This window comes from Cricetulus griseus, chromosome 6, assembly GCF_003668045.3.
Source record: "Cricetulus griseus strain 17A/GY chromosome 6, alternate assembly CriGri-PICRH-1.0, whole genome shotgun sequence".
Classification (NCBI taxonomy): Eukaryota; Metazoa; Chordata; class Mammalia; order Rodentia; family Cricetidae; genus Cricetulus; species Cricetulus griseus.
The window spans coordinates 95,773,497-95,794,543 of NC_048599.1; the positions used below are offsets into that span (position 1 = coordinate 95,773,497).

The 21,047-nt window shown below is 39.0% G+C and overlaps 1 protein-coding gene across 1 annotated transcript in view; it reads left to right on the forward strand.

Moving 5' to 3' along the window:
• Cerkl (ceramide kinase like) overlaps positions 1 to 21,047 on the forward strand; it is a 103,668-nt gene that overhangs the window by 71,424 nt on the left and 11,197 nt on the right. The window contains 2 exon segments of the mRNA XM_027420085.2: positions 786 to 849; positions 7,176 to 7,318. Of these exon segments, the coding sequence (XP_027275886.1) occupies positions 786 to 849; positions 7,176 to 7,318 (207 nt within the window).

A 21,047-nucleotide genomic window follows, 5' to 3' on the forward strand; every position in this document is an offset into this window, starting at 1 on the left:
TCTTTGATGGGTGGATACAGCTGGGCTGCCTCTTCTGGCAGGGATGCCCCAGAAAATGCTAAATGTGCTTGTGATACTCGGTGCCATCTGCAGTGTGCCCACTCATCCTGTCTCCACTGGCATTTTCAGGACTGCATGGGATATTAGTGACTGTGGCAACAGAGATGTGCTGTGACAGACTCGTTTCCTCTGAGGACCTGGGCTCTGGTCCTGTATATCGGCCTCCCCCTGGGTTTGGGTTTCTTATCATCAAGTTGGCATTACTTTGTATTTTCACATCCAGCTCCTTTTTTTTTTTTTTTTTTTTTTTTTTTTTGAGTCTAGCATCTCCAGATACATGTTCTTCTGGTATGTAAATCTTACACTAACCTTTCAACTAATTTATTCAAGTAAGGTTGCCAAAGTGATTTAACATTGACTGTTCAATGCCAGCAAATATGCTGTATTTTCAAAATACTCCTCTTCCAAAGCTTCTGATCGAAAGGAAATGTGTCTTATTTAGGGAAAACTAAAGAGACAGGCACCGAGATAAACTCCCTAAACACTATGTGTTGGATATCCCTAAATGACTTATATAGTTGCAACAACTACACAGTCTTCTTTTACTTAAAGCTATAAAATACCAGACAATGAATGTTTAATTCTCTTTCCTATGATTCAAGTATTCAAGAATAAATGCTGTTTTATGACCAGACCATATGTTTTGAACATAATATTTTGCAGAACCAAGCTTAAAAAGCATAGATTGCTATTTAAAATACTCATTTTTTGTTTTTCTTTAATAGTAACAGAATATGAAGGACATGCCCTATCCCTGCTTGGTGAATGTGAACTCCAGGCATTTGATGGGTAGGTTGCATTATTAATCTTCACATATATAAAAATTATGCTATCAAAAACTTTCTTAGCTTTAGTCACATATTTGGTACTGAAAATTTTAAAGCATTATAATGAATCAGGCTATGTTTGTTCATATCCATGTACTAATAGTTAAAACTAATATATCATGGTCATCTAGCTCTAAAGATCTGGCATAGGGAAATCATATAAGAGAAATTAAATTAATAGTATCCAGGAACCACAGTGTATTACCCTATACTTAACACGCATATATTTGTACTTAAAATCCTTAGCATTAGACTTTTACCAGGTCAATATAAAGAAGACATTGATGAAAGCTATTATATTCATCATGCAACATAACAATGCTGTTGTTGTCTTTTCCAAATTTACTGGTAGCTTAATAGTTATTCAATAGTAAATTTTGCTGTGATTGATTGCAGTAGATATTTTGTAACAACATCTATTTTCTGAATGAATAAAAGATGTTGGTTTTAATTATCTTATAATTTATTGACTAAGTAGACATTGTTTTGTTTTACAGGTTTAGCATTTTATTATGAATAGATTGCCACAAAATTCTATATTGCATATTAAGTCAACACTGTATGGCTTTAGTTCCTATCACTAGGGATAAAAAGCAAGTCCTTATTCTAACTTCCCTGTTAACTCTTATGGATGGGCACTTAACTGGAAGGTGGTTGCTTTCTTGATCCCTGTATGATCCTCTACTTTGCTTTCAAGTGTTCAAGTACAGAATCTCCCTGGTCTTGTGGGGCTGTCAATTCTCTGCTAAAGGAAAACACTGCACCAGATAACTGGAGAAACAGCACAGGTGTATTTGGTTTGAGAGGGACCTGTGACATGCTTAGACAGGGCATCATTCCCATACCAGGGCTAAGTAAAGAGCAGATATGTACCACAGTGTCTATTTGTTGATCTCTTCTTCGTCATTCAAAAGCTTCTTTCTTGTTTTTGACCATGGCATCTGGTATTTCTGATGCTTGAACCCCAGGTCATGCCCTTGCCTGCAAACCAGTACATGAAGGCCTTGAGGTCGAACATGGCCAAGAACTTTTCCAAGATGCTCTTGAATAACACATTTGAATGCATGGTGTTGTTGCCAATAAAGGTAGAGGCCATATTCAGGCCCCAGGGCAGGATATCACATACAGTCACTTTGATGTTAGGAATCCAGCCTACAAAGTAACTGCTGTTCTTGTTTTGGATGGTCAGAATCTGCTTGTCCACCTCCTTCATGGACATTGGGGTCCTGTAAGAAAATGACCATGGTCAGATAGTGGCCATGGCATGGTTCTCAGATGGTCATATTCTTGGCATTGAACATATGCTGTGTAAGCTTGGGCACTGTTAGGGTCACTGTACTGCTTTCTGCCCATAGCTGTGACGGGTGTGAAGCTGGGCAAGAAGAAGTATAGGCACAATGGGAAGGGCACAATGTTCACTGCCAGGTTGCACCAGGTTGGTGTCGAGCTGGCCAGGGAAACACATACCACTCATGGTGCCAGACACCAGGTGGTTGAGGTCCCCATAGGTGGGAGTAGTCAGCTTGAGCATACAGAAGCAGATGTCTTAGACATTCATAACAGACACTGGAAACTTGTTTGTAATGCATTGCTGGAGTGTGCTGACATTGCTCACTGACATTTGAACATTAGGAAAAAGGCAAATGAGATACAGAATTGATTTGCAAATGTAAGGGATTAACGTATATGATGAAAACATTACTTTGGGGAAGATGTTTATGCAAGCCTTGCTATCTGAGAGCTTTAAAAGATGGTATGTTGATGACTGCCACATGGTGATGGGGAGGGAGCAAGAAAAAGACCAGTGAACCACTGAGGTAGAGAAGGGCAGTTCATCTTCATTCTCCCCCAAATGAAAAAAAAGCCTCCAAAGAAATATTAGAGATGCATGAAGGGTAGTGTTACCATCAAAGGAAGCACTGAATTGTAGTTTCAAAAAAAGTAGTGCCTAATGAGGCATGTGAGTTAGAAGGTAAAACATGGTTAAACAAAAGGGGCTGTAAAAGGGGAATAAATCTAGATGGCTATACTCTACAAGCATTGATTATCAAGAGGACAAGGTGGGTAGTTACTTTATAATTTCTTACCTAGAAGTGGACAGAAGGATAAACAGGCTACATTTAAAGAAATATTCTGGGAAGTATACATTGAAAAAATGTGATTGGGAAATTGATGCCAATAAGCAACTTAGTATGGTTCAGAGTCCCAAGCTACAAGTGTAATAAGATCATGGCCTCGTTTAAGACCTTGATTTGGACTTTGATTAACTTAGGATAAAGGATGTAGATATGAAACCTGCACTTCCTCACTGGTGGCCTGGGATGTTCTGCTGAGTATGGTATCTGTCGGTGTCTTCTCTTGGTAGCTACGGCATTATGGGGATTTAGAAGGCCTTTACAGTAAGAAAAGGATTATTAAAATTCAGAGAAAGTTTTCCCTTTACCCAAACATACTCATTTTTAGTTTATTTTCCCATGTGGAAATTATTTTGCATTGTGATGTTAAAGGATACATAGAGCCTCTAGTTATTACACATTCTTAAACCAATTATCCTGTTATGTGAACTAAGTAAGTCCCTTAATTTGTCCTAATCCTATGGAATACTGATTTACTTTGGGTATATAATAATTTTACATTTCTATTAGAAGTCATCTATGTTCCAAATATTTTAAGTAGTTCATTTATTTTGATGGGTTTAGCTTTCCTAATAGGAGCTAGTGTGGTTGGAGTAATCACCTTAATTAAAAGGTAATTCTAATTTCCCTTACTTAGAAATACATGGACGGTTGTGAAAACAGTGGAAACATGATTTCAGTAAACACTCCAGGAGAACAAGTCTCTAACAAGAATTGTTCAGACAGGAAGTGTCCCTCATTGAACCTGTTTGAAGAATGATCATAGGTCTCTGCATCTGCCCCCATCCCATCAGTGCAGGATGAAACCTCTCCGATGACTGTTATTCTAGGCTCCAGTCTACGAGGATAGCAAAGTATCATTAGGACTCATTTCATTGACTTCCTGTTGTTTTTGCTTGTCGTGTTTGTTTCTATCCAGATTCTGGTTCTTAACCCTCCAGACAGTGTCAGGCAGGGGCCCCCTCTCATGGCATGGGTCTCAAGTTGGTCCAGTCACTGATTCGTCACTCCCACAAGTTCTGTGCCACCTTTGACCCCAGTACAACTTGAGATCCACAGACATACATTAGGTAGAGCTCTGGGAATCCTGCAGGAGAAAGGAAGGATTGTAGGAGCCAGAGGCATCAAGACACCACAAGAAAACAGCCCATAGGATTACCTAAACAGGGCTCATGAGGCTTGCAGAGACTGAAGCAACAATCAGGGAGCTTGAATGGGATTGACCCAGGCCCTCTGCAGTTATGTTATGGCTGTGTAGCTTGACGTTCTTGTGGGACTACTAACATTGAAAGCAGGGGCTGTCTCTGACTCTTGCAGGCTTTTGGGACCCTATTCCTCCTATTGGGTTTCCTCATCCAGCCTTAATATGGGGGGAGCATGCCTATTCTTTATTGTAACTTGTTATGCCCCATTTGGTTGACATCACTGTGCTGCCTGACCTTTTCTGAAGGGGGAAGAAGAGAAGTGGATCTTGGAGAGAGGGGGATCAGAGGAAGGACTGGGAGGAGAGGAGGAATGGGAAACTGAGGTCAGGGTGTGATATATGAGAGAATAATAATAATAATAATAATAATAATAATAATAATAATAATAATAATAACCAAGGGAATATTTTTGAAAAAAGTTTATACAAAAGATTTAAATATGGGATATGACCCAACATGCCATTTCATTTTGATGAGTGGTAGGATCTCTGTTTGACAGCAGTGGAGGTATTGATTGGAAGTAGTTAGTAAGTTATTCATGGCTTCTAGACAGGAAGCTGAGAAGCTGCAATCCAAAAATGCTTCAATGTAGCTTAGTCAGCAAAGTGAAACAGTTTGTTAGATGATGTTTAAGAAATGCCATTTCCTAAGGTTTTAGAGTTTTTAAAAACGAGTTCCATATGCTTCTGTGAAGACACATTGTGACATATTTCAAAAGCCAAGAGACACAGCAGATCAACACTCCATGACAGCTGGTGTCCCACTCCAGTGTGTTCTAGAAAACACTGGAATCCATGGTTAAAACTTGGGGGAAGGTTAGGCTCCATATTACCTCTATTTATGTAGTCTGACAAAAAGTTAAGTAAGGGTAAAGAAGAGAATGGTGTCAGCTGCACAGACTGGAAGCTGTGGCAGGTGCATTCACTAGAAGGTGAACACTGTTAAACCAACCTGTAGTGTTTATGTTATTGTTAGTATACTAATCTTGGCTTTTTCTTTGTGTGTGTGTTTTAATTTTCTGGATTGCATAGCATTATTCTTTTGTTCATAATACTATTAGATATATAAACTATAATGTAGATGTTGCTTGGCTAACATTGGCAGTTTCTCAGATTGACTGTGGTATTTACAATATTTATAGAGTTTTTTAAAGCCAAACTCTGAGTCAAAAAACAATCTGGCATTCAATATTTCAAAGATAATATTGGTTGTGATAGAAGATATACAAGCTGTCCCCTCAAAAACCTTTGTTATCATTCTTTTTAAAAGGAAATAAATGTTCACCCCGATTCTACTTTTCTAGAAAGAATAATTTTACTGAGGCCAGTGGCAAAGTTGACTCACTCTGAGAACAGTAAGATTTACCAGATGTAAAGGGGTCATTCAAGTAACTCTTCAGCATATAGTAACTTACTGTGAGAGAATGATTTTTTTCTTTCCCTATAGTATCTCATTCCATGATGTTTTTATATTAAATACATTCACTGGGTTTATGTCATATTCTTCGATGTAATCTTATCAAATTGATTAGCTATTTTTCCTCTTGGCTGTGATAAAATACCTGGACTTTAAAAAAAATCAGCTTAAGGAGGGAAGGGTTTGATTTGGCTCACAGTTTGAAGGTGGGAAAGCATGGCAGCAGGTGTGTAAGCTGTGGGTCACATTGTTTCCATAGTTACAAGCAGAGAGGGATGAATACTGGTGGTGTTCAGTCCACTTCCTCCTATTATACGCAGTCTGGGACTAGTCTATAGGATGGTGCTGCCCATAGTCAAAGTCTTCCCTACTCAGTTAAAGCTTTCTAGAAATACACTCTTAGACTTACGCAGAAGTATGCATCCATGGAAATCCTAAATCTGGTCAAGTTGACAGTAAAGATCAACAGTCTAGTAGTTCTTGACACAAAGCAGTATATTCTTTTCTAATTCATCCAATTTCACATTAATTGGATTTATGTCATATACCTCAATGGTTCTACTGGTTCAAATTGATTTTCAAAGTCATAAAATTCCCATAAGGCCACATTCTTTGGATTTCATATTAAATGGTAGTGTAGATACTTGCTAGCAGGTGACCATGAGAAAGCTACTTAATCTGTAAATTGAAAGCTATCAATATCTATTGTCTGCAGCTATCATTTAAGTAGTTCCCATAGTTCTGAGAATAGTGCCTGGTATGTATACACTCATATTCATTAACTGTTATTCACTAATGGTACTTGCTGTGGTTCTATTGTTATAGTTATCATTTAGATTTGTTTCAAAAGATTTTTCTAACTTCTGTGTTATGACAAATTTCACAGGGTATGTATGTATGTATGTATGTATGTATGTATGTATGTATGTATCTGGCAGAATACTCATGGAAAGGCCATCTCTAACTCTAGCAATGAGTTAACATACCTGTAATGCTGTTATTTGTAGTTATGTGTTGCCATCCTATGTATGTAAGAGTCAAGTTCTTTCCATCTAAACTGTATTTTTGTGTAGGGGTGAAGAGTTTATAAGGTCCTTTTAGATCACACACAACATGCATATAGTCATGGATAGGGATTTTAACAAACTTCATTAAGCATTGGGAAAGCTCATAGAAACTTGTGAAACAAAACAGATAAAGTTCAAAAACCTGGAGTACCATGCTTTTGGATATTAACAAGCAAATTCCGATTAGATATGAGTTTGAATATTCACTGCTTAATGCCTTGTAATTCAAATAATTTTTGTCTCTGGAGAAGTGTCGATAGGCTGGTTTTATAAAGTATCTCCACCTGTCTAGTGCTGTGTTTTCTGAGCCATTGTCTGTTACTAAAGGCTTGAAGTTATTTTGAATGATCATATCTACTGCACTGTCACACACTCTTGGTGAGCAAGGTTCAAAAGTGTTTTAAACTCTAGACTTCATGAATGTGAACTAACTCTGATTTCTTCTGCTCGCTTCTGTGTTTTCAGTGTTGTCTGTGTTGGTGGAGATGGATCTGCCAGTGAAGTGGCCCATGCTCTGCTCCTTAGAGCTCAGAAGAATGCTGGGGTGGAGATGGACTGCCTCCTGACTCCTGTTGGGGCACAGCTTCCCCTTGGCCTAATACCAGCAGGCAAGGAGTAGTAGCTGCAGATTCATTAACTGCTCCTTGTTCTAGTTGGCTTTCTCTCACTATGACAAAACACCACAACCAAAACTAAGCTGGGGAAAAAAGGGCTTACTTCATCTTACAGTTTACAATCCATCACTTAGGGAAGTCAAGACAAGAACTGAAGCAGAGGCATGGAAGGGTGCTGCTTACTAGCTTGCTCCCCATGGTTTTCTCAGCTACATTTACAACTGGGTACCATCTTTCCAGTGTTAGCACCAACCACAGTGGACTGCACACTCCAATATCATGCATTAATGAAGAAAATACCTCATATTCGATAGACTTGCCTACAGGCCTATCTCATGTGGAGGTATTTTCTCAATCAAGGTTCCTTATTCGAGGGCAATACTAGTTTGTCATGTTGATGAAAACAAACCTGTACAATATTATCTTCTGTAATCCCATTTTCTGTCTCCTTATAAGATTCCAGTGCACAGAGTTCGGTTCTGAAACAGCCTCACTCATCATCCAGCATTTCCTCAAACAAATGTAAAACTTGGGGCAAGATATTTAATCTTTTGGAGCCTCAACCCCTTCAAGGTCCTCAGGTTCCTCATCTTTTCCCAAGCATCCCTAGTGCCTAAGTACAGGGAGTATGCAATAAATGTTTAAGTTATATGAATATACAGAACACCTAAATTATAGGCTCTACCATAATAACAATAAAGACAAATCCTGGGGATGCTTGAGGAACAGAAAGGTTGCCTTTGATGAGAGATGATAGCATAATAGTAGACCATTTGATGGACACTCTGCATACATGCCACAGAAAGGGGTCTGAGTTTGACCTGAGAAACGGTAGAGAGTTATGGGATGTTTCAGATCAGGCAGTCAATGAAACCTAGTCTAAGAGGGTTTATTTTGATGCAGGGCTCAGAATTACTTGGGGGCGGGAAACAGAGGTTAAAGCAAGGGAAACAGCAAGCCGATGTATGGTTCAGAAAAGAATATGTTATTGTGTATTTAATTCATGCATCCTATTGAGCAATAATAGAGGGAATTGGTTACTTTTTTTCATTTTAAAAAGTTAGAGTTTCTGGAAATCAGTATGGCGGTTGCTCAGAAAAATGGGAATCAGTGTACCTCAAGATCCAGCCATTCCTCTCTTGGGTATATACCCAAATAGGGCATGTACTTACAACAAGGACATATGTTCAACCATGTTCATAGCAGCATTGTTTGTAATAGCCAGAACCTGGAAACAACCTAGATGCCCCTCTACTGAAGAATGGATTGAGAAAATGTGGTACATCTATACAATGGAGTACTACTCAGCAGAAAAAAGCAATGGAATCTTGAAATTCGCTGGCAAATGGATGGAACTAGAGGAAACCATCCTGAGTGAGGTAACCCAGTCAAAAAAAGACAAACAAGGTATGTACTCACTGATATATGAATTTTAGACATAGAATAAAAGACTACCAGTATGTAATGCTCTTCACCAAAGAAACTAGGAAACATGAAGGACTCTAAGGGTTAAATGGTCCCCAGGAATGGAAGTGGCATGAACTCCCGAACTAATTGGGGGCATGAGGGGGGGGGGGGGAAGGAGCTGCTACAATAAGAGCAAGAGAAGAGGAGAAGAGGAGAGGAAATGGAGGGGCAGAAACATTGAGTTGGGGGAAGAATAGAGGAAAGAGAGCAAGATGAGAGATACGATATCAGAGGGAGCCACTGTAGGCCCGAGAAGGGATCAGGAACCAGGGAGATCTCCAGAGACCTACAAGGATGACACGATCTGACAATCCAGGCAATGGTGGAGAGGATAACCTAAAAACCCTCCCCCTAAAATGAGATTGATGACTTCTCTTTATGCCATCCTAGAGCCCTCACCCAGTGGCTGATGGAAACAGAGACAGACATCCACAGATATACAATGAGCCGAAATCGGGAATTTAGTTGAAGAGAGGGAGGAATGAAGAACGAAGGGGTCTGTACTAGGATGGAGAAACCCACAGGAACTGTTGGCCTGAACAAGGGAGAGCACATCGACCCCAGATGCTGTCCAGGAGGCCTGTACAAGACTGATCCAGCCCCCTGATCATGGATGCCAATGGGGAGGTCCCTGCACTCCTGGGAGCCTCTGGAGGTGGACTGGCGTTTTGCCCTGGTGGGTGGGAGGGACTTCGAGAGCCCATCCCACTTGAAGGGATTCGCTCTGTCTCTGAACACATGGGGAGGGGCCTAGGCCCAGCACAGGAAGATTTGGTGGACTTGGTGGAGCCCTGGTTGGGGGCCCTACCCTGCCTGGGGAGTGGCGGGTGGATGGGGTGGGGGGTAGGTTGGAGGTGGGGGAGAAGGAATGGGGGTGGGGAGGGAGAGGGAGAGGGAAAGTACATGTGAAAATATTAATAATTTAATAAAAAAATAATTTTACAAAAAAAAAAAAAAAAAGAAGGGACTTTGAGAGCCCATCCCATACGAAGCGTTACACTCTGGCCCTGGACACATGGGGAAGGGCCCAGGATCAGCATAGGAAGACTTGGTGGACTTTGCCGAGCCCCCGTTGAGGGCCCTACCCTGCCTGGGGAGTGGTGGGTGGATGGGGTGGGGGGTGGGCTGGGGGTGGGGGAGGAAGTTTGGGGGTGAGGGGAGGGAGAGGGAGAAGGGACTTGAAATAATCTTGTTCCCTAACTAGAACTAATAAAATAAAAAAAAAAATTAAAAAAAAAAGTTAGAGTTTCCATTGCTGTGCTAAAACACCATGATCAAAAGCAACCTGGGGAGGAAACGATCTCTTTCAGCTTACAGCTTGTAGTCTAGTATGAAGGGAAGTCAGGACAGGATCTTGAGGCAGGAACCTGGAGGCAAGAAATGAAACAGAGGCCATGGAAGAATGCTGCAAAGCAGCTTGCTCTTCATGGCTTGTTCAATTTGCTTTGTTATAGCATCTAGATTACCTGTCCGGTGGGTGGTGACACTACACATAGTGCCCTGGGCTGTCTCACATCAACCATCAATCAAGAAAATCCCTATAGCCCAACCTGGCTGGTCACTTTCTCAATTGATATTCCCTCTCTCAAATGTTTCTGGGTTATGTCAAGTAGACATAAAACTAACCAATAAAAACTATTATGTACAATTTGCTAAGACAAAAATAGGAAAATATATTTTTTCTTATGAAAACAACAAATGTGTATGTTTAAAAAAATAATGTTCTATTTAATAACCATATCCATACCACACATTTAGAATTGCTATTACAGAGGTAGTTCTACTAACATGTTTAACATGTGAGTGGTTCCATAAGGGATTAGCTTTAGAGTTTTATTATTATAAAGCATATTTTTGATTTTGCAAATATATACATTATTCAGTAGATACCTGTACAAATATCATTTAGGAAAAACAGAACAGATCCAAATGCCTTTGTAAAGTATAAAGTCTTTTACAAAGCCAATAATTTAAATGGGGAGGGAGATTAGACTACATCCTGACAATTTAAGGCACTTACAGAAAACCAATAATGGTCTCAAAGAAGATAATAAAACAGCCTTGACTGAAAGAGGTGGGGGAGAAAGATGCAATTTGGACCATTGTTTTGTGCCATTTTATTTTTGACCCTTCAGTGTCATTTTAGTAGCTCTGCCTGTAGCTGGTGGAAGCTTCCTGGCAGTATATGTGCCCAGGCTGCTATTCTTCTCATTAGCACTTGGATCTCTGAGGTCATTCACTAACCACCATAGCTCAGAAATGGAAAGGGCATTTTCTGAGAAGTGTGCATTTGACACGAACAGGAGCTTGTTATAAAAATTGGTCATTATTGCTTATGCCTGTAATAGTTAACCAATTTTTACAAATGCATAATGTTGAGACATTGAGTTTTTTTCCCCTTAATTTCAAAGCATATTTATAATTTGAAAATATCCTGTTATTCAGTGGCTATTTTCAGGAATGGCATTGTCATCTTTTTTGTTTTGAAGATACAGCAAGCTGCCAAACTCTGGTAGTTGGAAAGGAGTTGCATCTTGCTAATTCTGTCTAATAGGAAGGGAAAGTCATGTGTGGGTTGTTTAATACGGGGATGCTATGCCTAGTCAGGGCTTTTGATGAAGAATGGGAACAAGAGCTAGGCAGGAAGTTTCCAAGCTGCCCAAGAGGAGACAGAGTCTGCCTTTGAAGCCATTTGCCTCCTGGAGAGAGACACCCAGAGGGGGAGTGTATAGTAAATTACTCCACTGAGCCAACAGACTAAGCTGCTGAATTATCCTTAGACCCAAATGTATCAGATGTGGGAAAGCCTGTATTTGAACTGCTGGCCATTAGGAATTGTGTTTGTTGCTATGGGAACTGGTGCTAAGGAACTATACAGACAGAGTCTGATTAGAAAGGAATAGGGGGATAGTGAGAAAAGCCTGAGAGAACATAAAAATAAAAAAGCAATCCAGTTGTTGTAAAACAAGACTTAATCCACACACTGATGCCTCTGAATCATATATTCCTATAGAGTTTGCATAAATAAATTTTATGCTTTCCAATTAATTTGGGGAGAATAAAATATTGCCAAGGGACTGTTAATTTCTAGGATATTTGAGGCAAAGAACCGATGTGTAGGTGCTGCTTTCATGAGAATTTTAGATATGCTTGACTAGGAAGTCATTACATCACATTTATCTGCTTGGATGTAGGAGACATTAACAGCCTTATGAATATTCATGCTGTCTGGTTAATTAAGCTAATTGTTCTGCAGAAGTGCTTGCACTTCCAAGGACAATTTTTTTCATTTATTTTTTCATTTATTTATTCATTTATTTATTGCTTCTGTGGGTGCTGCCTAGTATTTATCAGGCAGGGTTTCACTCTCTCTTTCCTGAACTGCTGTCCCCCCCACCCCAACACCTCACCTCAGCTCTTTGTTTTCAGCAAATTTCAGCAGGTTTGGGGGAGGGGTTGGTGGGCAAAGTTACTGGTCGTGTTCAGAAAAATAACTCTTCCTGTTAATTAAAATGTTTGTCTTCTGCTATTTATGTGAGCAGTGTAGTGTTCTTTATTGTGGACATCTTTTCAAATAGTGTGCAATTTCCTGGAGGGAAAAAAGTACTCTCTGTAATTTTATGATGTCAAATGCACTTTCTCATTAACTTCTGTGTTTTCTTCAGAGTGCTAAAGAAACTCACATTTAAAGATTAAGGTAATACGTTAATGAGTAGATGATGAATAATTTCTGACATCTGCTCATGCTTCCTATGACAACTAAATTGTGCTGGAGGACAGTCGCACAACTTGACAGGTCATGAAACAAACTTGAGTTCTAGCATTTCATTGGGATCCTGCTTGAATACTCATCACACTTCAAGTTCATGGGGGCTGCCTTCACTTTCTTGAGTCATAATGTGTGTCCTTAACTATTGTGCGTAACAGAATTACGTTATGTATCTTAAAGCCTTTCTGGAAGAATGCTTCTACAGTCTTCTTCAACACCAGGATTGGAGGAAATGATGTCACGAAATACTTTGGTTGATAATACTAAAGAACCCCCCCCACACACACACCAAGTATGTGTCTTGTCCAAAGCCTATAATGTAAATCTGATGCAGCAAGAAACAAATGATTTTTTTCCCTTTGAACAATTCCAGATTGATATGAATCATGTGAACAATACCCAGACAGTAAGCTCCAAAAGTTCATGGAGAGTTCTAGTCAAAGGTCCCCAGAGCAAAGGTTTCTAGAATACGTGTTTGCAGACCAAGAGTGCAAAACTCACCCTGAGCATTCGTTAAAACACTTAACCTGGGTCTGCTGTGTGTGCTTACACACACATATTCAATTCATACCACAAGTTGGAGGTGAACCCTAGGAACCAGGTGATGTTGCTACTGCTTATTAATAGACCACAGCTCTATAAAATTCACCTGGGCATCTTAAAAACTGCAGACTGATTTATTACATCTAAATTTGTACCCAAGAAATGTTTTTTTTTTTAGGTAAATTTATTTCTATCATAGTTGATTAAATGACTTTTTCTGACGTATTTTTAAGTTGACTAAAAGCTGTCCATGGTTACATGTACAACATGTTTTGGAATATATAGACATTGTAGAATAGCTAAATTGGACTAATTACCATATTCACTCTCCCACATACTTGTAATTTTCTTATGTGTGAGAAAATGAATTCTACTCTTAGCAGTTTTCAAGTATGCTACACATTAATTTAGTTACCATATTTTACAGTAGATTTCTCGATATTCTCTCTAATATGGACTCTGCTGCATTGACCACGTGGCCCTACACTTCCCATCTCTCCACCACTGTTATCTACTCCCTGCTTCTGTGAGTTAAATCGTTTTTCTTTTTTTGCCAGACACTACTTACAAATGCAATTTTTACAGTCTTTGTTTCTCCATATTTGTCTTATTTTACTTGACATAATATCCTACAAATTTGTTCACGTTGTCAAAAACACCAGGCTATCTTCTTTTGTAAGGTTGTGTTCTATTATAAATACATACCACACCTTTCTTTTACGCCTTCATATATTGGGCATGTTGTGCCCAAACTCTGAATGGATCTGATGTAAAAGCCAAGAGTCTTTAGTCAATTAATGAATTAACTAGGTTCCCATGTCCATCCAACACAGTGGGTGGAGCAAAAAGGATCTGGAGGGACCATGAGGCAGGCAATATATTGGGGTAGAGCAAGTGGAGTGTGTGTGTGGGGGGGTTACGCTAGTTGCATAGCAACAGTCTCAGGCTTGGGTGGCCTGTCCTGTGTTGACTGGTTGATTGCAGCTGCAGGAATGTTGCTATGCCTGGAGGCCCTCCCAGGGTGGTTGCTATGCTGCATTCCACTGTTACCCTAAAGCACATCTAGAGCCCGCCAGCTAACTTCTGATTGGTTCCTTGCCACATGGAGGATATCTGGCTTTCTAGTGATTAGGACAAGGTCAGGCAAGGTCTGGGGCTCAGCACATGTTGCTGAGTCAGAGGCCTATCTCTTGCTGGATCTTTTCTGCAGCCTGTTATGGCTGCCAGAGCAGGGAGCTGGGTGAGGGTCTGGTCCCTTCAGGCATAGAGGTGGATCCTAAATCTTGGCTATTATGAAGAATGGTGCTTAAGCATGGACTTGCAGAAAGGTCCTTGACACACTGCTTTCATTATCCTTTCATGTCTCCTCATCCTGTTAGTTACAACACTACCCTCTAATTTCTGCTCCCATGCCATGAATGCATGTATGCATGTGTGTTTGTGTGTGTGTGTGTGTGTGTGTGTGTGTGTTTGTAAGAGAACACAAGTTACATAATTTAGTTCTTGTGACTAAATAACCTCCATTGTATATGTATTCCACATTCTGTCTACCCATTCATCTTTTGTGCTATATAGGCTGATTGATCATTTTGGTTATTGTGAATAGTACTACAGTAAACATGGATATGCAACTATCTCTGTGGTAGTTGACTTAAAGAGTCCTTCCAGAATATACCCAAGCTTGTATATCTGGGTCATATGGTAGTGCTATTTTAAGTTTGTTGGAAAGTTTCCATATTGATTACCAAAGTGGCTACACCAATTTACATTCCTACCAACAGTAAATAAGGCTTTCTCTTTCTCTAAATCTTAGGTAGCTTTGGTTGACATTTGTTTTCTCTCCCTCCTTGTTTCTTCCTCCCCTCTCCTCTCTCTCTCCCCCCTATCTTTTTTCTCTCATATTGCATCCTGACTACAGTTTACCCTCCCTTCTCTCCTGTTAGTTCCTTAACACACATCCCCTTGCTCCCAGATCCACTCCTCCTCCTTTTCCTTCAGTATAGGGCACTCCTCCCAGGGATATCAACCAAACATATCATGTCAAACTGTAATACAAACTAGGAGCATCCTTTCATATTAAGACTGGATGAGGAAATCCAAAAGGAGGGAAAGGGTCCTCAAATCAGGTAAAGGAGTCGGTGACAGACCATGATCTCTTTGTTAGGGGGGTCTCACAAGAACCCCAAGCTACACAACCAGAAAACATAGAAGTCAGACCTATATAAGCTCTCTTATTGTCCCTTCAGTGTCTGTGAGCCCCCATGAACTCTAGTTGGTTGATCATTTGGACTGTTTTCTTATGGTGTCTTGACTCCTCTGGCTCCTACAATTCCCTGGGAGATCTTTTTCCATTTTCTAATATCTTCTCCTTCTCCAATTTCTTTCTTCAAAGGCTTGAAGTTATTGGCATACAGGTCTTTCACTTGCTTGGCTAGAGTTATTCCAAGATACTTTATATTATTTGTGGTTCTTGTGAAGGGTGTCATGTCCCTGATTTCTTTATCAGTCTGGTTGTCATTTGTATGTAGGAGGGATACTGAATTTTTTTAGTTAATCTTGTATCCAGCCACTTTGCTGAAGGTTTTTATTAGATATAAGAGTTCCCTGGTAGAATTTTTGAGGTTTCTTATGTATACTATCATATCATCTGTGAATACCAATACTTTGACTTCTTCCTTTCCAATTTGTATCATCTTCATCTTCTTCAGTTGTCTTAATGCTCTAGCTAGAACTTCAAGTACTATATTAATAGATACATAGAGAGTAGACAGCCTTGACTTTTTCCTGATTTTAGTGGAATTTCTTTGAGTTTTTCTCCATTCGATGCTGGCAATAGTGTAGACTGAGTTTCTGATCTACCTGGTCCCATAGCTGTTTAGCCCCAAATATATATTGTTAAAATTTGACTTTATCATGGAGTATCTTATTTTCTCCATATCTGGTAAGGGAAGTTTTGCTGGTATAGTAATCTGGGATGGCATCTGTGATCTCTTAGAGTCTTCAGGATGTCTGTCAAGGTCCTTCTGACTTTTAGAGTCTCCATTGAAAAGTTGGGTGTCATTCTGATAGGTCTGAATTTATATGTTACTTTCTTTTTTTTTTTTCTTTGCAGCTTTTAATAGTCTTCCTTTGTTCTGTGTGTTTGGTGTTTTGATTATTGTGTGGCAAGAGGACTTGCACATTTGTAAGCCTGTTCTTCTTTAGGTTAGGAAAATTTTTTTCTATGATTTTGTTGAAAATATTTTCTGGACCTTTGAGCTGGGATTTTTCTTCTATTCCTGTTATCCTTAGATTTGGTCTTTTCAGGGTGTCCCAGATTTCCTGGATATTTCATGTCAGGTATTCTTTTTTTTTAGATATAACATTTTCTTTGACCCATGCCATCTATTTCTTCTATCATATCTTCAATTCCTGAGATTCTGTCTTCCATATCTTATGGTGATGCTTGCATCTATAGTTCCTGTTCACTTACCTAGATTTTTTATTTCCAGAATTTCCACTGTATGTGTTTTCTTTATTGTTTCTACTCCCATTTTCAGGTCTTAAACATTTTATTCCATTTCCTCCAAATGTTTTTTTTTTCTTGACTTTCTTTAAGGTATTTATTCATTTTGCCCAATTGTTTGTTTGTATTTTCCTGGCTTTCTTTTAAGGGATTTACTCATTTCCTCATTAAGGACCTCTATAATCTTTATAAAGTTGGTTTCAAGGTCATTTTCTTGTGATACAGCTGTGTTGGAATATCTATGGCTTGCTGTAGTAGGATGACTGGGCTCTGGTGGTGTTATGTTGCCCTGGCTGCTATTGATTGTGTTCTTACACTGGTGTTTAAGCATCCAGGTTTGGGGTGATTATAAGTCTAGGTGTCAGTTTCTGTGTTTGTCATTGTTGGGTGGGTGTTTTGTTCCCTGGCTTTTTTAAGTCTCTGTTTTTTTCTCTGGTCGTTTTTCCCAGAGTGACCTGTGGTTCATTAGAGGGTTTACACCCTAGTTGGGAGCTGGAGATGTGGCAGCCAGAGTGGCTTCTGTTCCAGTTGGGGGTCCTTTGGGACTCTGCATGTCTCTGTGACCTCTGCTGATCTGGATGCTCATTAGTATCTGGTGGAGCATAAGCACTTCTGCCAGATGTATGACCTGGGAAATCTGGCAGAGGTGTGGACAGCATAGGGTGACTAGGAGAAGGGCTTATTGAGGTCAGGCTGGGCTGGTTCTGGGAGAGTATTGGTAGCCCACCAGTAGGGGGTGGGAGGGCTTATCTGGGCATCTGGGTGCTGGAGTGGCCTCTCCTCTGGTGATACAGGCACTTCTTTGGAGGTTATTTGTTTTCTTGATGATGGCAGTGCTGAATGGGATGAGATAGAATTCAAAAACAGTTAATTTGCAGCTCCCCTCCACATGTCTGAGGATAATAGAAACCTTTCCAAGTAGCTATTGCAAGCTATCTGTATTTCTTCTTTTGAGAACTGTTCATTCCATTCATTGTTGGTTAAATGGCATTAGTTTTGTGTTTACTTTTTACAGTTCTTTACATATTCTAGATTTTAATCCCTTTCTGATGTGTTCCAAGAATTTCTCTGATTCTGTAGCCATCTCTTCACCCTGGTGGTTGTTTCCCTTGCTGTGCAGAAGCCTCGCTCTTATGCAATCCACTTGTTAATTCTTAGGCTATTTAGTGTGCTGTTAGAATCCTTTGCAGGAAAATCTTTGCATATGCCCATCTCTTAAGCTATTCTACCTGTATTTTCCTGTAGCAGTTTTGAGCTTTTAGGTCTTATGATCAGGTGATTTTTGTCCTTGTGTCCATTTATGCAACTGTATTGTTGGTTTGTTATTCTGGACAATTCTTATGTTCTTAAAATAGAATCAATTTGCTGACAGTATGGGATCTTCTCGACACATTGTTTAATTATGTTTGCTAGCTTCTGTGGGGAATTTTATCCATGTTCATCAGGGAAATAGGTCTGTACTTTTCTCTTTTTTTTTTGTTAGTGTCTTTATCTTGTTTCGGTATTGGATGTTGTGGAATAGCTTTAGTCCCAGCACTTGGGAGTCAGAGGAGGAGGATCTCTGTGAGTTTGAGGCCAGCCTGGTCCACAGAGTGAGTTATATGACAGCCAAGGTTATACAGAGAAACCCTGTATTGAAAAACTAGACCAAAGAAAAAAGAAAAAAAGGAATATGGAATATATCAATAATTTGCATGGTATCATTGTTTAAGGATCAAGCTCTTCAACTCTGTATCATCCCAACATTAATACATAAATAACCAAAGGAGAAGTTATTAGGGTTTAAATTTTTATTTCTGTGACTAGTGATGATATGTACCCACTGGCTGTTTGTATGTCTTCTTTAGTGAAATTAATAGTCATAATATTTACTCATTTTCTTTTAAATCAAATGATCTGTCAAGTTAAATGAGACTTTTGAGTTCATTGCATGTAGGCATATAGTCAGTGCACTGTGTAATCACATTTTGGTTAAAGACAGACTTTATATACAGTGATAGTTCTGTACATTCATAATGAAGCTGAAGTGTTTTTGTCACCTAGTAACAATACAGCAGAACCAAAAAATTCCCAAGAAAACTCAGGGGTTTGGGGAAAAATTTTGAAAACATAGACGCCCCCAACATCAAATAGTTTGCACAACAGAGTCAGATCTTAATGGTATATTATCTGTGGATAAGCAAATCTATGATGAAATAAAATAAGCATCCTCCAGTGGCTTCCCCATGTATTTTCCAATTCTGCTGGTCATCTCCAATTCCATTGAGAGTTTCTTGATCTGTGCAGAAGCTTTTCAGTGAGGCATAATCCTATGTATACATGTTTGCTTTTGTCATCGTGCTTTTGGGATTAGAACAACATCATGGAGTTCTCCGCCTCTGTTGGCCCCCACGGAAGATCTGACAGTATCTAATCCATTATCAGTTGGGTTTGTGTACAAGTTACATGAGAGTCTAATTTAATTCTCCTGCATGTGGACATCCAGCTTCCAGTTTTAGTGATTATAACTTCATTTTGTTGTTTTGTTTTTGTACATTTGTGGAATATCAGTTCACCATAAGTACTGGAGTTTTCCATTTGGGGTCTTGGCATTCTATTCTGTTGATATATATGCTGGTTTTTAATGTCAGCAGCATGCTGTCTCAATGTTTTTAGTGGATTTTGAAGTTAGGGTACATGCTGCCTCCACCAGCTTGCTCTTCTCTCAAGATTGTGGTATACACTTGGAGTCTTGTTTTTTCTTTAAAAAAGAGGAATATTTTTTGTTTCTATGAGCAACTATGTAAATTTTCATGGAGATTGCTTTGGATCTTTTGATAGGGTCTTCTTAGGATAGTGTGGATATTTTAACAGGGTTAACTATTCTTGTTTGTGAACACAAGATATCTATACATTTATTTCTGTCACCTTCAGTCTCTTCCATTGATGTTTATAGCTTTAATCATACAAGTCCTTTATTTCTTCAGGGAAATTTGCTAAGTATCTTTGGTAGTATTTGTAAATGGCTTTATTGTCATGATTTATTTATGACAGTTTGCTGTAAGTAAATAAGAACACCACATGTATATATTAATGTTGTATCCTGCAATTTTACTGAAGTCTTTGGTGTTTTCCAAATGATCCTGTTATTTGTACCAGTGACAATTTAACTCTTTCTTTTCCAATTTCTTTATCTAGTCTCTTGACTAACTGCTCCGATCAAAACTCCTAGGATGGTTTTGAATAGAACTGGTGAGATTGATATTTGAGTGCTGTTCCTTCCCAATGAGTACCATTCAGCAAACAATCAGGTTGCTATACTTTAAGTAATTAGAGTCAGAACACAGCTTGTTTCTGGCGATTTAGTCAGAATGATTTTAGCAGTGAGTAAAGCTAATTGGTGGTGAGCTTTGGTGGTGTTGCATTGTTATGGCTAGAGTTTTGGTTTAATTATGCTTATTTATCATTAGTAATTAAAATGTGCTTATTTTTTAATGCTTACTTATTTTAATGACATATTAGTTGACCAGTGGTAGTGGCTGAAGTCTTTCAGCTTCTGCAACTGAACACAGTTACAGGACACAGTTACAGGACACAGTTACAGGAGACACAACTGAAGCACTTGTTCATGGTCACAGAAATGCCCCTGCCTAAGCAAGTCCAGGGAATGAGTCTTTGCCTTGGTGACTAGTATACAACAGACCCATGCTTTCACAGCTCCTAGCTAAAGTTGACTTCTACCTGTTGCCCAATTCACTCTCTCCCATACATTCCAATGCCTTTACTGTCCTGTATGATTTTGAAAGCAGGCCTGTATGATTTTGGTCACATATAAACATCATAGGGAGCTTTTCCCTTCAGTGAGGAGGTGGAGGAATCCTAGAGTATTTTGAATTATTCCAATGATTATGCGAATAGGAAATTATTTTTGTATACACATTTTTAGATGGCAATAATCAAGTTAAATATTTTCTCTCAGATATAGAAAGGAAATCATTTGAAGTGAGAGTTTTCCTCTAAGATTTACATAATGTATTTTGAACATGCCTTTCAGTGTTTAAAATTGTAATGTATTTATTCATTATTGACTTAATTTTTATTATGTATCTTTGCATTCATCTTTACCCAATACAGAAATTCTACTATTAGTGCCCATTTTTGTATAGAAGCAAAAGGCCTATTCACTAAAGTTAAATGGAGTTTCTTTATACTTGTAATTTTGAGGGAAAAATATCAGTATCATGACCAAAATATCTCTGAGTCAATAAACTGTTCTTGAATTTGTGATACTAGAGAGGTAATACAGGCCTTATGTACACTAGCTAACACTGTACTACTGAGCTGATATATCCAATACAATTTTCTAATATTTGTGGTATTTTCTAGCTTTAACTTTTTTTATTTATTCTTTGTTCTTTTACATCATGTGTCCACATCATGTCTCCTGATCTTACCAATTC